Here is a 14,037-nt window from a genome sequence, read left to right as displayed (position 1 = left end):
AATGGCACTGAATGCTAAGCTGAGCGAATCTCAGGTATGCATGAGTGGCCTGAAGATATGAGTGTTTTAATTATGCACCATTGCTATGCCATAGCAAAACTGGGAACAGATCATACAAGTTATAGGCAAGGGTTCCACATTGCTTTTTGTCAATTGTATCCTTAGCTCCAAGTTACCACAATGAAGAAGAAGGGCATTTCAAAAGAAACAGTTTCATTCCTAAACTAATCTAAAATTATATAAAAGTCACAACAAATTGAGGAGTTACTTAAATCTAAAAGAGGAAATCTGAAGAACCTAAAACTTTGTAAATTTAAATTTGGCGCAAACACCACAAATGCCACCTAATAATAAAGTGGATGGCAAAAATGCTTATATTATCAAATAATCTTGAAGTAAAGACAAGCACTCTTCAAATGAATTTGTGGGGAAAAATTTGAGTTTGATAGCATAAATAGACTAAACAATAATTATATCTATAAACATAATACCCTGAATGTGCCCGACTTTGTCTGGTCTCAGAAACTAAGCAGGGTCAAGCCTGGTTAGAACTTGGATAGGAGAAGCATGGGAATACAAGGTGCTGTGGGCATTTTCCTTGGGCAGCTAGGTGGTATAGTGGATCGAGCACTTGGCTTAGAGTCAGGAGCAACTGAGTTCTAATCCAGTCTCAGACACTTACTAGCTGTGTGACCCTGGGTAGTCACTTAACCTCTGTCTGCCCCAGTTTCCTCAACTATAGATGAGAATAACACTAGCATAGGATTGCTGTGAGGATCAAACAGGATATTTGTGAAGCACTTAGTATAGTGTCTGGGTAGGTGTTTAATAAATGCTTATCCCCTTCTCTCCCCCAAAACAAAGTAAATCTTAAAAGCCAGAATCTGCTACAAGTATTATGAACAAATGCCTTCTCCCACAATATTTCACAGAAAATACATAGACTTTTGAGGACTGTAATAAAAAAGGATATGCCCTGGTATGGACCACAGGTAGAGGTATCTCAGATTATTCCTAATAGCAGGTATCAGCTATCACTATGGTAGAAGCAGCTTACAAAATCTATTGATGACCAACAGTAAGATATTGGAAGATTCCCTCAAAGTCTAGCCATAATATGCAGTAGAAAACTTATACACTGTGTCACTAAGTAAAGGCAACAAAAAAGAAAAACGTAGAATGGAAATTGGAAAACAAAATATTCAATATCCATAATCAGCAATTTGAAGCCAAAGCCAAAGGATTAAGATATTATAAGTAGTCAAAGAAGTCCATTGAACATAATAAGCAATACATCATTAATCATAAACTATACTACAAGGCCTTGAGAGGCAAAGAAATTCAGAAAAGAGAAAGAACCCTTTGAAGAAGAACAATGTGGAAAATTTTTATCACATGTATGATCAAAAGAAGCCCAACAACACAAAAATTCAAGGTTGAGAAAAACAAAGTTTGTATATCATTAACATATTGAGCGATAGAATGGCTAAGTCAAGGTAAACAACAAAAAAAATCTAGCTTGTCTACAAAACTGGGAAGTGGCACCTGAATTGCTAGCAAAGCACTTTTCCAGCATCCTCCCCAATGCAAATGTGATCCCATCTGCCCTGACAGAAGGAGCTGCATATTTATTACCAAAGGACAAGAACACTGGTGATCCCTCCAAATAGAGGCCAGCTCTTATGTTTATGTACTTTATACAAAGTATTTACAGCTTGTGTCATTCCAAAAATCTATATACATTCACCAGAAAACTATATTGAATGGGCCTTACCTCAGTCAAAATGAGACTTCTTAAAGACCTTAGCTTAAAAAGGTCATCTCCCACTGTATCCTGGGCCATCTCCAGTTGTCCTGATCTATATCTTGCCACTGGACCCAGATGGCTCTGGAGGAGAGAGTGAGGCTGGTGACTTTGCCCAGCCCTCCTTCACTTAAACCCAATTCACTTACATGTCACGGCATCACCTCCCTGATGGTATGGTCCTCTTCAAGAATGAAAGACAAACAACAGCAACAATACTGAATAAGAACACAACAGGCTTGCTCCAGAATTTTAGGAGTGTAAAGATAAACTCATTAGTAATTCAGTAATTATTGAACAAGCCACTCCAAAGCACCATAACATTCATGCTACTTTTATTGATTGTTGCAAAGTCCTTGACTCACTCCTTTACTTGTGGCTTATTCATATTCTCCAAATATATGAAACAAATCTAAGCATAGTGAGAATGCTAAAGTATTTGAGGTCTTGCATGGAAAATAGTTATCTGCTTAAACCATGCCACCAATACAATCATGTTAAGAACAATTGATAGCAAATACAGCACCTTCTAGGGAGACAAGTTAGGCCAGCCATGACTCTCCTTGGCTTTTAATCTATTATCATCACTCCTAACTAGAACTGAGAATGGCTTTCAAGCCAAAGAGGGAATCAAAACAAAATGTCATATCCATCACTCAGTGTGAACTATGACATCACAGGTGGCTCAGTGGGTAGAGTGCCAAGTCTAAAGTCAGGAAAACTCATCTTCTTGAATTCAAATCTGGCCTCAGACATTTGCTAAATGTATGACCCTGGGCAAGTCACTTAACCCTGTTTGCCTCAGTTTCCTCATCTATAAAGTGAGCCAGAGAAGGAAATGGCAAACCACCCTAGTATCTTTGCCAAGAAAACTCCAAATGGAGTTTTCCGACAAAGTTGAACATGACTGAAATGACTCAACAACAACAACAACAACATGGAAAATATATTAAACAGCATCTTCATCTCATGAGATTTTTCCCCATGATATTGATACATCACTTAAATTTTTAATATATGCCATGAAATAATATAGAATAAATGTTTTGGGCTTGAATCTGAAGGTCAAATTGAACTAAAGAATTAAAGTAATCTTTGTGAATACCTTGATCTTCTCCAAACATAACATATTAAACACTAGGCTATAAGAAAGCTGAATCTTTGTTTGTTAAGAGATTAACTGGCAAACCGAAGTCAAAGCTTAATAGGAAGAACAAATTTAATGCAGCTAACAACTACACTTCCAATCTTCATACACATACACATGTATGTACATATACATATAAACATACGTACATTTGCTACAGTAAAATATGCATAATACTCTATGGTGTTAATAAAACATAAGAATCATCACCCCAAGGTAGCTATAGAAATATTAATACCTCCTCATCACAAAAGAGGAAGATTGATATATATTCTCAATGTACATGATAAACAGGTTAAAACTCAGAAAAATATTTTTGAGAGGCTGCCTAGAGAATTCAACAAATAAACTGTATCAGAACTAGAGAATCATTACAAACCACTGTTGGCCACAACCACCCAGACACCACACTTGATCCATAAAAATTTAAGACCAAAATTGTTCATAGTTATTACCAAACCAAGAACTTGTAATCTTCAAACCAAAGGAAACGAGAAGGTTAAAATAGAGACAACTAGTGGAAGAAATTAAAACCATGTGGGAACAGAAAGAGATACACATCATTCCCATCATCCTGTCTGATAATGCAATTGTCCCAGATATGCTTTCAAATGAATCTATAGAAGATTGAAAACATTCAAATACAGAAAGCAGTTATTTTATACATTGGTTCAACAGCGAGTAGAACAGTAAATGAAAAGGAATAATGGCAAGACAGTGACTTGTCCTTGAACCTGTTCTATCTAAACTCCACTAAAAAGATGAGATGAACAAGATAGCAATGAGAATGATGATGATGATGATGATGAAGAAGATATTGATGATGATAAGAATAACAATCTTTACCTAAGGTCTGCAAAGTTTTTTCCTCACTACAACCCTATAAAGTGGACTATGCAGGATCTGTAATCATTTTAAAGGTAAGGAACCTGAAACTCAAAGAAGTTATTTGACTTGTACATTACCACCCAACCACTGCCAGAGCCAACAGCTGAACTCACCTCTCCTGATTGACATTCATTGCTCACTCCTCTACAGGGTGTCTGTCTGCCTTAGGGATAGTAAAAAACATTCTTCTCCTTTTAGCTTTCTTTTTACTGAACCACAGAAATCTGTTCTCAGCTAATGCCTCACAGCAGCATTTGGTATTAGAAGGCAGAAAATCAAAGATGAGGTTTTGAAATCTATGCTCATCCTCAGGACAGCTTCAAGACTACTAATTTACACACACACTGAGAATACCGAAATATCTCTTGGTCTGCCATATGTGCAGAGATGGAATGATCACTAAGAAAATAAGAAAAGAGAATCATTGGAACATTTAATGGTCTGGACAGGGATGCCTACTCAAAAATAGAGGGATTAAATGATGGTACTTATTTCCCTATAATTAATCAGCCAAATCAACAAGCATTTATTAAATGTCAATTGCATGTCAAGAACTGTTCTAAACACCAGGGACTCAACAAGGAGCAAAGGAACCCACATTCTATTGGAAGAAACAATGTGTATATACATAATTACATATGAGAAATCAAATACAGGTCACCTTTGAGAGAGTTGCACTTGTAGCTGGTAGTATGAGGAAAGTCCTCACCATTATTGAGAACGCCATTTGAACATTTTCTCTCAAATGTTTCCAGAATGTTTTTTAAGGCCTTAAGAATGCTGGAGGGAGGGGAGGATGTTGTGGTGAGAGCCATCTCAAGTGATAGAAAAGCAGAAATCTCAATTTTTTTTAAATCATCCATTGCCAAGAGGACATGGGCTTTACTCCTGAATGTTCCAGTTAGATTGACCCTGTGCCTCAAGCTATACCCTCCCCTTAAACCTAAATAGCTATCTTCAATCAGCTAGTCAATTTCTATTGAGCACCTACTATGTGCTCAGCACTATCTCAGAAAGAGTTGGCCTGCAAGGCTTCAGCTATAATCAAGGAGATCTGACTGTCCCTCCTAAATTTTTGCTCACATACTCATTAGCTGTGTTACCCCAGGTAAGTCCTTTAATCTCTAAAATTGAGGATAATAATACCGTCTTTATAAGGTTGTTGGAGAATCAAATGAGATTTTACACACACATACACACACACACACACACACACACACACACAAAATACATAAATGTTAGCTATTATTATTTATCAGGAAAGAGATTGACAATAAAGGGTGAGTGCATTGGGGAAGGCTTAGGCCTGTTCCTAAAATGACTCAAATTTTATATGCTACTGCTGAGGGAAAAGTACAATCCTTGTTATATAGAGCCAGAAATAAGAGAGAACACAGCATGAGAAGAGGCCATCATCCTTTGTGTCTAATGATGTGATTGCTTTGGGTGTGTTTATGACTGGTATTGCTAATCAAAGAAATAGAAATACTTACCATATTTGCAGACGACCTAAAACAAGGGGGAAAGCTCACACATTATATGACAGAGTCAAGATTCAATGACCTTGCCAGACATTTTCCAAATAAAAGAAGATCAAATCTAATTGGAATAAATGTAAGTTTTACCTTGGTTTTTAAAAAAAAAAACTTCAAAAATCAAGATTGGGATACACAATAGTTTGAATAAGATCATACTCATACAGAGGGTTGAGTATGCCACACACCTAGAGGGAACATTCCTATAGGCCCTTCCCTTTTCCTTTAGGACAAGGGCCAATAGGACTAGTAGGCCCTATTCTCTGTGAATACTTGTGATAAGTGAATGAACAACATTATAGTATAATTACCATGTCTTTCTTAGAAGAAAGCTAATGCAATCTTTGGAGGCATTGAGAAGCTCTTCCCTAGAAATAAAAAGGTGATAACCCTATTATACTTGTGCCTAGTCAGGCCACACCTGGAATTTGTTCTTGTTGTTGAGTCATTTCAGTTGTGTCTGATTCTTCATGACCTCATTGGGAGTTTTCTTGGCCAAGATACTAGAGTGGTTTACCATTTCCTTCTCCAGCTCATTTTACAGATGAGGAAACTGAGGTAACAGGGTTAAGTGACTTGCCTAGGGTCACACAGCTAGCAAGTGCCCGTGGCTGAATTTGAACCCAGATCTTCTGACTCCAGGCCCAACATTCTCTTCACTTCATCATCTAGCTGCCCCACATCTGGAATATTGTATTTATTTCTAAGATGCCATGTTTTAGGAAAGACAAGCTTGAGAACATAAAAAGAAGTTTCACCAGAATGGTAAAGAGCCTCAAGCTATATGAGAATGAGCATCATTCTCATATAAAATATGAGAATCATTTGAAGTAACAAAGGATAAATAAGCTAAAATACGGAAAATTTGGGGAAAGGGACACAATAATTGTCTTCAAGTATTCCACAGGTTGTCATTAAAAAGAAGGATTAGATTTATTCTTCTTGATCCCAGAAGGTAGAAATGTAAGCCATACATGGATATTGCAAAGAGGAAAGTTTGGGCTTGATATAAGAAAAAACAACCTTCCTAACCATTAAAGTTATCCATAAATGAAACAGGTTGTGTTGGGATGTTATGGGTTTTCCCTTGCTGGAAGGCTTCAAGTATGGTCTGGATGACCACTTGTTAGGAATACTGAGAAGTGGCTGGACTAGGTAGCCACAAAGAGTTCTTCCAATTCAGATTGTGATTCTGTGAAATAAATGAAAGCCAAAGCCATACAGAAAATTTCATCCCTTTGGGTCTATTAATAAAAATGATAACATAATATATCAATCTATCTTATATTTCATAGCATTTTACAGATTGCACAGCATTTCATGTGAATTTTCCTATTTGACCCTTATGTAATAATCATGATTGAGTCTGTTTCATTTTCTTATTGATCCTATTTGCAGTTAATTGATCTTGTCCTACAACAGCTTTTATCCTATAATTGCTTAAGTCATGGGTTTCTGTTTCTGAACTTAGTTCAGAGCACAGCTTGCCTGTAATGGGTTAATTTTAGAAACCCAGTTCACTTTGTAATCACTGATCTATTCTTGCCTCAAGGAATTTTGTTAACCTTAGGGGATGCATATGAACACAAGGGAATGGGGCCTAATATCGTTGCACCACCGAGCTATCCCTTCAAAGATGTTTGGTTTTCTGTCCAAAAAGTCTGGCCTGTTATCTTGCAGGTGCCCTAAAACAATGAACACATCTTAGTTATGGGGAAAAAGGTGGGAGTTGTTGCTAGCCCCCATCACCAAACTTCTGATTAATCGTATTGTTTCCTGCCCCTCAGTTATGCCATGATGTCACCTGTCCTGTTCTTTGTTCTATACTCCCCAAAACCCTATAAAAATTATCCCCCTTGGGGCAGCCAGGTGGCACAGTGAGTAGAGCACTGGCCCTGGAGTCAGGACCTCAGTTCAAATCAGGCCTCAGACACTTGATATACTTACTAGCTATGTGACCTTGGGCAAGTCACTTAAACCCAATTGCTCCCCCCCTTCAAAAGAAATTTTCCCCTTCATTGAGATCCTATTTATTGGTGGATTCATGGTTCACCAATAAATTGATAACGCTCAAGAATTTTCTGCTTCATTTACCTTATTTTAGCTATTACGTTTATTAACGATCCTCTAGGTTATATGTTTCCCCATTCCACACCCTTTTTTCACATAAGGAAACTGAGATCCAAAAAACTGGAGTAAAGGTGACACAATTACTAGACGTAGGAAACCAGATTCTAAACTTTAGGATGACTCCAAGTCTACTGCTTTTTTCATCTGGCCACACTAAATAACTTGTAAACAAGAGAAATTTGTATGGACCTATTAAAGGTGAAGGGAACATCACTTGATTTTGGTTCTCTCTGGCAAGAAACATATTATCCATCTAACACTTAGAGGTACTTGGGTAGGTACAGCTATTTTTCCACTGACAGAATGAGCAATAAAGACAGAGCTGCCATCTTGTGCTCCAATGAACTCTGCTCTTGGCAGGGGTCCCAGGCTGAAAGGAAATAAAGTCATAATAGCTGATATTGTAACTTGGTGTGCATTTTCACAAATTTTTGTTGCCGTTGTGTTGTTGTTCAGTCGTTCAGTTGTGTCTGACTCTTCAGGACTCCATGGGCCATAGCACACCTGGCCCTTCTACCCACCACTATCTCGTGAAGTCTGTCCAGATTCAAGTTCATCGTTTCCATGACATTATCTATCCATCTCATCCTCCGCCATCCCCTTTTCCTACTGTAAGGCTATTCTAGCCAACATGCAAGAATGGATGCAATTATATGAAAACATTGCCCTTCTTGATATCAATGGAAATTTTTTAAGGAAATTCTTAGAATTCATTTTAAAAGAGGCACATTGAAAACCAGTTTTGCCTCATGCCCTCTTAAAAACATTTGTACTGAAGCTGAAATCTTAAGGCCAGTCAGTTGTCAAACACCAATAAAATGGCATACAAAAAAATGGTAAGATATGATCTTCCCCAATTGAAGGTAAGCTCCTTGAGGGCAGGGGTTGTTTCCTTTTGTCTGCCTTTGGATCCCAGTACTCTAACACAGTATAATAAATGCTTATGGAGTGAGTGTTGAATTCCCAGGCAACTTTTATGGAAACATATGTTCCTCTCTGAAGGACTTGTCACTTTAGGATGATAAAGCAAACCCTGGGTGGTCCATTAGTGTGCCCACCTCATGACACTAAAGCAGAAGAAGTTACATCAAATATCTATATAATAATACTAACAAGCAAGAGGATTGACCTCCTTGGTGGACTTTTAAAAGAGGAATGATTCTGCCTCTGCCTCTCCCTTCCTTTGACTGTCCCATGTGCTAAGTAGCTCTCCTTCATAAGATTTCCTATGAAAGGATGGAAGAAAGGACACCTAACCTCTGTCTGCCTCAGTTTTCTCATCTGTAAAATTGGGATAATATTAGCACCTGCCTCCCAGAGTTGTTGTCAGGATAAAATGAGATACTATCTGAAAAGTGCTTTAAAAACCTTTTAGAAATGCTGTATCAAATACATTGGAAGATGAACAGGAGGGTGAGAAGACTCAAAACCATACCATTCATTGAAAAGAACTGGGAATATTCAACTTGAAAGGAGGGGAAAGGAAGGGAAAGGAAGGATGCTTTCAGCTCCTACTATGTACCAGAGTCTGAGTAAAGCGCTTTTACACATATTATCTCATCTGACCTTCACAACCACCCTCCGAGGATCGCTAGACACTGTTATTGCTATTATGCTAAATGCTGTGATGATCCATAGTTTACAGTGAGGAAACTAAGGCAGACACAGATTAAGTGACTTGCCCAGAGGCACATAGCATTTTAAGAGTTTGAGGCCAGATTTGAACTCAGGACTCCCTGACTCCAGGTCCAGGATCACAGAACCACACAATCACAGAGAAGAAAAGACTTAGATGAAAAATGACCATTACCATCAAATACTTGAAGAGTTTTCCTATGGAAATAGGATTAGACTGGCCCTTCTTGTTTCTGAAGAGCAGAATTAGGAGTAACGGGTAGACATTATGAAAGAAATGGGCAGCTAGGTGGTGCAGTGGATAGAACACTGAGTTTGGAATCAGAAAGACTCATCTTCATGAGTTCACCCTTAGACACTCACTAGCTGTGTGACCCTGGGCAAGTCATTTCCTCAGCTATAAAATGAGCTGGAGAAGGAACTGGCAAACCACCCCCCAGTATCTTTTCCAAGAAAACCTCAAATGAGTCACAGAGTCAGACATGACCCAAAAAAGACAATTTAAAAAGAAGTAGATTTTAACTCAATATGCTGAAAATGGAATGAACCCTTCTTTTGAAGTCTTCAAAGGAAAGACTGGATAGTAATAACTTTAAAGTTTATAAAGTACTTTATTAATAATAACTAGCATTTATATAACATTCTGAGGTTTGCAAAGTTCTTTACAAATATCTTATTTTTTCCTCCCAACAACCCTGGGAAGTACATGTTGTTATTAGACCGATTTTGCAGATAAAGAGACTGAGGCAGACAGATTACGACATTTGTAAGTGTCTGAGGTTGGATTTGAACTCCGGCCTACCTGACTCCAGCCCTGTACTCTTATCCACTATACCACCTAACTGCCCCGATCTCACTTGATCCTTACAACTACAAAGTGAGATAAATGTTATTGAGATTATTATCCCCACTTGGCAGATGAGAAACTGAGGATCAGAGAAACAGAACAACTTGGTCATCATCACTGAGGTAGCATCATAGATGTGACTTGAACCCCAATCCCTCCTGAACTCTGATCCAACAAACTTCCTGCGTACTAATATGGATAACTGTTTGTTAGAGATGGTGAAGGTGGGATTCATGCTTTGAGTGGGGATTTGGGTTACTTTGCATCTGAGGTCTCTTCTGTAGTTCTGGGAGAACTATTTTTCTGCAGTCTGAATCAACCATTCACACCTTAGCAGAAACAAAGAAAGGAGAAAAGTTTTGAGGAGACGAGAGAGCCTGAGAATCCTGCGTGCTTGGAATGGGAAAAGAACAGAACGATAAGAAAAGACACAAAAATAGGAGACCTCATTTGCCTAATTGACAATTTTCCCAGGGGCTGTCTTTCATATGTAAAGATAATACTACTAAGGAGCAGAGTATACCTCCCTTAAGGACTCCTGACCCTCATCCTGCCATGCTCGACGTCAACTCTCCAAGTATACCCCAAAGGCCACCATTATTAGATGCCAGCACCATCAGGCAGGAATTCAGATCTCCACCGCTCATCTCTCTGAACAATCCCAAAGCTGAGCTTAAAGAGAGTAAAAAGGAAGTGAGAAAGAGGACACATAGGAACAGCCTGGGAAGCAGGAGAGGTTGGCTCTATTGTTCTCATTCTTATCCCACTTATTATAGTCTCCTGTTTAATGGTGCTGTTACCAAGCAACATACAGGCCTCAAATCCACCGGTGAGTGAGGTGGATGTCTACCCCAAGCATATGAAAACCTCCCCCTGTAGAATGGGCAGATAAGAGCAATTGGTTCCAATAGTGGCTGAAGCAGGTGCTGTGGAAGGCTTATATCTTGGTCAGACATCCCAAGGTCATCCACTGCATCCCATGCTAATTTGTCCCAACTTTCTGTCTTACCTTTGGACTTTGATGACTTTAGAAGGGAAAGTGAGGCTGATCCACTTTATGCAACTCTGCCTCACTTAAATCCGATTCTCAGGCCAGTCAAGGCTTGACCTGGTGATGACATTGTTCCTCTTTGAAAATAAAGAAAAAACCACGCCAACCAACAACCTCATACCAGTCTCTGTGAGCTTCCCACCGGTCCCAACACCTAGCTTAAGAAATTCTGGATTAACTGAAAAATAGAAAAATGTCTTCTATACAATATACATTTTTTTAAAAAAATCAACTATGTGACTTGCCAGGAAATAAATGAAAACCATATCATTAAAAACTATTCAAATTAACTGTCTATAATTGGTGCATCATAATGCTCAGCAGACTATATTGACTCTTCACCTGCAGCAATTCAGTGCTGTATCAGTAGCAAGTTTTAATAACTAACGCCATTAAGAATATTACCGGAGGTACAATTATACTAGTCAGCAAGCCTGGCACTGTCACCATATTCCTAATTCACACATTTGGGATATTCAAAAATATTCTGATTTTAAACAAAAATATGGCCTATTATGCATTATGTGCTAAAATATGTTGTGCGGGGAACTTTGGCAGGAAGTCATCTGAGCATGTCAAACACATTCAGAAAAAGAACTTTACAAATATGAGTACAAGTATCATACAAATTAGGGATTAAGATATTTTGTTGTAATTAGGCCTATTCTCTTGCCTGATTTTGAAGGTTCACAGAGGAGAAGATCTTTATGACATATACTGGTTAACTCTCCAGGATGTCTGCTTTTCCTGGCATTGAACTTGTAAGAAAAGGAACATTTGGTTCATTTCCCTTCTCCTTGTCATATCCCTTACTCTGAACTTAAATAATGAACAGCCATACCTTTGAACTCAGGCTCTTTTGATCCATGAGGGTAATTCTGTTAGCCACCCTTCACTTCTGCTCAGCCAAATTATATTTAGCAGTTATCTGACCCTCTTAAAAATCAATTCCTCTATCTTTTTTAGTTGTTCTGGGTTGCTTGTCTTAAGCTTCTTAACTTGACTTGGAGTTTTCATTACATGGCAAATAGCCATTTACTCATTTACTGGGCTTTTCGTTGTAGCATGAGTCAGTTTCAACAAAGGACACAGCATTGCAAGGCAGTCTTCTTGCAAAACTTTTTCTGATGAAAAGTGGCCGCAGACCAACCCAACTCTCTATACCCAGAAAGGCACTTTGTTGGGGGATCGTTTGAAAGATCCTATCCCTAAGAGTAATGAGGACCTCTCCATTTTGATAATATAAGCAATTGACTGGACACAACTGCTTTCTCTTTATAGGATTTGTCATGGAGCCTGCATATTCCTAAGGATGATTTATAATTGTCTCTTCTTATTAGTCAGTGTTAAATGTAAGTGGGAGACATGAATATAATTTTCCCTAAGAAAACATATTTCTAAACATTTCTTGATGAATTATTATGATTTCTTTAGCTGGGAGGAGGGGGAGGAGGGGAGGAGTTAGAGATGTTTCAAACCCTGTTCTTTATTCCTATCTTTACCTCTAATCCCTCAACCCCTCAGTTCTTTCCCTTATCTCTTGCATTGGTTCCACTTTCCTCCCTTACCCATCATGGCCCCTTGGTGAACCGATTCAACTCTACACTGTCCCTTGCACATTTCTCCTTTCTCCATTCTTGCCATGACAAGCCTGTTCCTTGGATTACTCCCACCATCCCTGCCTTCATTCCTATTCATGTGCTGCTGAAAGAAGTAATGAGAAATTCTGACTAAACAGCAGTAAATGTAAGTTAAATAATCTCATCTGGGCCGACACTGTGGCAAGGCACTTTTATACCTCCTGAAGCAACTCACTGTCCCACTCCTCCTGCAGGTTTTCCAAACATTTTCATCCCTTCTCAAACCTCCCAAAGCTCTCCTTCCTCCAGCCTTCTTAACTGAGAACCTTGCATCATATTTCACTGAAAAAAATTCACATCATTCACTGAGAGCTCCTTCTTTTCTCCTCCTCATCTCATATCAGATGTCTTCTGCAACTATTTTCTCCTTCACCCCTGACTCACATGAAGAATTAACCCTTTTCTTTGCCAAGGCAAATTCCCTTACATGCACAAATGATGCCATTCCATCCTGTCTTCTCCAAGAGATTGCAGTCACTATCATACCCACTGTCTCACTTATCTCCATTCTTTCCATGTCTACTAACTGTTTCACTATTACCTGCAAACGTGTCCATGTCTCCCTCTGTTACCATAATTAGGGTGGAACTTTTTTGTTGTTTCCTCTTTCGGAATGCTAAGGCACTCAAGCACCTTTGATGAGTCTTGTCTTTGTTTGAATGCGGCAGATAAAGTGAGACCTTCTGTTGTCTTTGTTTTGGAGTGCTTCTTAGCACCAAGGAATCTTTGATTGAATGGGGAATCTCTGATGACCTGCTTACTTCAAGGGAAGGCCTAGTTCACATGAGTTTGAGTCACATGTCTGTGACACCCTCTGACCCTGAAAAAGTACATATATGTATATATATATACTCAGAGGTTAGCATTTTCGCCTTTGGGGGCACACTCATTGGAAGAGTGCTGGTGGTTTGGCCAGACGAGACTCCAGGTAGCCATTGGAGTCCCCTCAGCTTTGAAAAACCAGATGTTGGTGCCTCTCTCTCTGGTCACTATGTAATTTCATGGTCAGACAGCTAGAGGCCTGTCTGTTGATTTCTGTATGTGTTTGCTTTGTTTATATAATTTCTGCTTGCAATTTCTGTTTGTATTCTCTGTGAAGTTCAGGGTGCTGGCTTTTCCCCCTGAACTAAGTGAATGGTATATGTATGTTTAATTACAGTAATCTTGTTAACCCCTTAAATCTGCTTTCCTTAGAAAAGCAATCAAAGAATCTGTGCTAGCAGTCTTCCTATGTGCTTTTGTTGTTGATCTGTCATCTCCACAGCAGCTGCTAGCAGCATTGTTGTTACACCCTCGTCCTCAACAATCCCTCAATCTATCAATCTATCCCCACCAGATATCATCTGATACCTGTCCTGAC

The 14,037-nt window shown here is 38.8% G+C and overlaps 1 protein-coding gene across 1 annotated transcript in view; it reads right to left on the bottom strand.

Moving 5' to 3' along the window:
- AKAIN1 (A-kinase anchor inhibitor 1) overlaps positions 1–13,234 on the bottom strand; it is a 48,481-nt gene extending 35,247 nt beyond the window's left edge. Inside the window, exon 1 of the mRNA XM_036743626.1 lies at positions 13,219–13,234. Coding sequence (XP_036599521.1) covers positions 13,219–13,234 — 16 coding nt within the window. The remainder of the gene's footprint in view (positions 1–13,218) is intronic.
- Positions 13,235–14,037: the final 803 nt, after the last annotated feature.

The sequence above is a fragment of the Trichosurus vulpecula genome, chromosome 1 (genome assembly GCF_011100635.1).
Source record: "Trichosurus vulpecula isolate mTriVul1 chromosome 1, mTriVul1.pri, whole genome shotgun sequence".
Classification (NCBI taxonomy): domain Eukaryota; kingdom Metazoa; phylum Chordata; class Mammalia; order Diprotodontia; family Phalangeridae; genus Trichosurus; species Trichosurus vulpecula.
The sequence above is the reverse complement of the archived record's forward strand: the minus strand, read 5'-3'. Positions and strand labels throughout refer to the sequence as shown.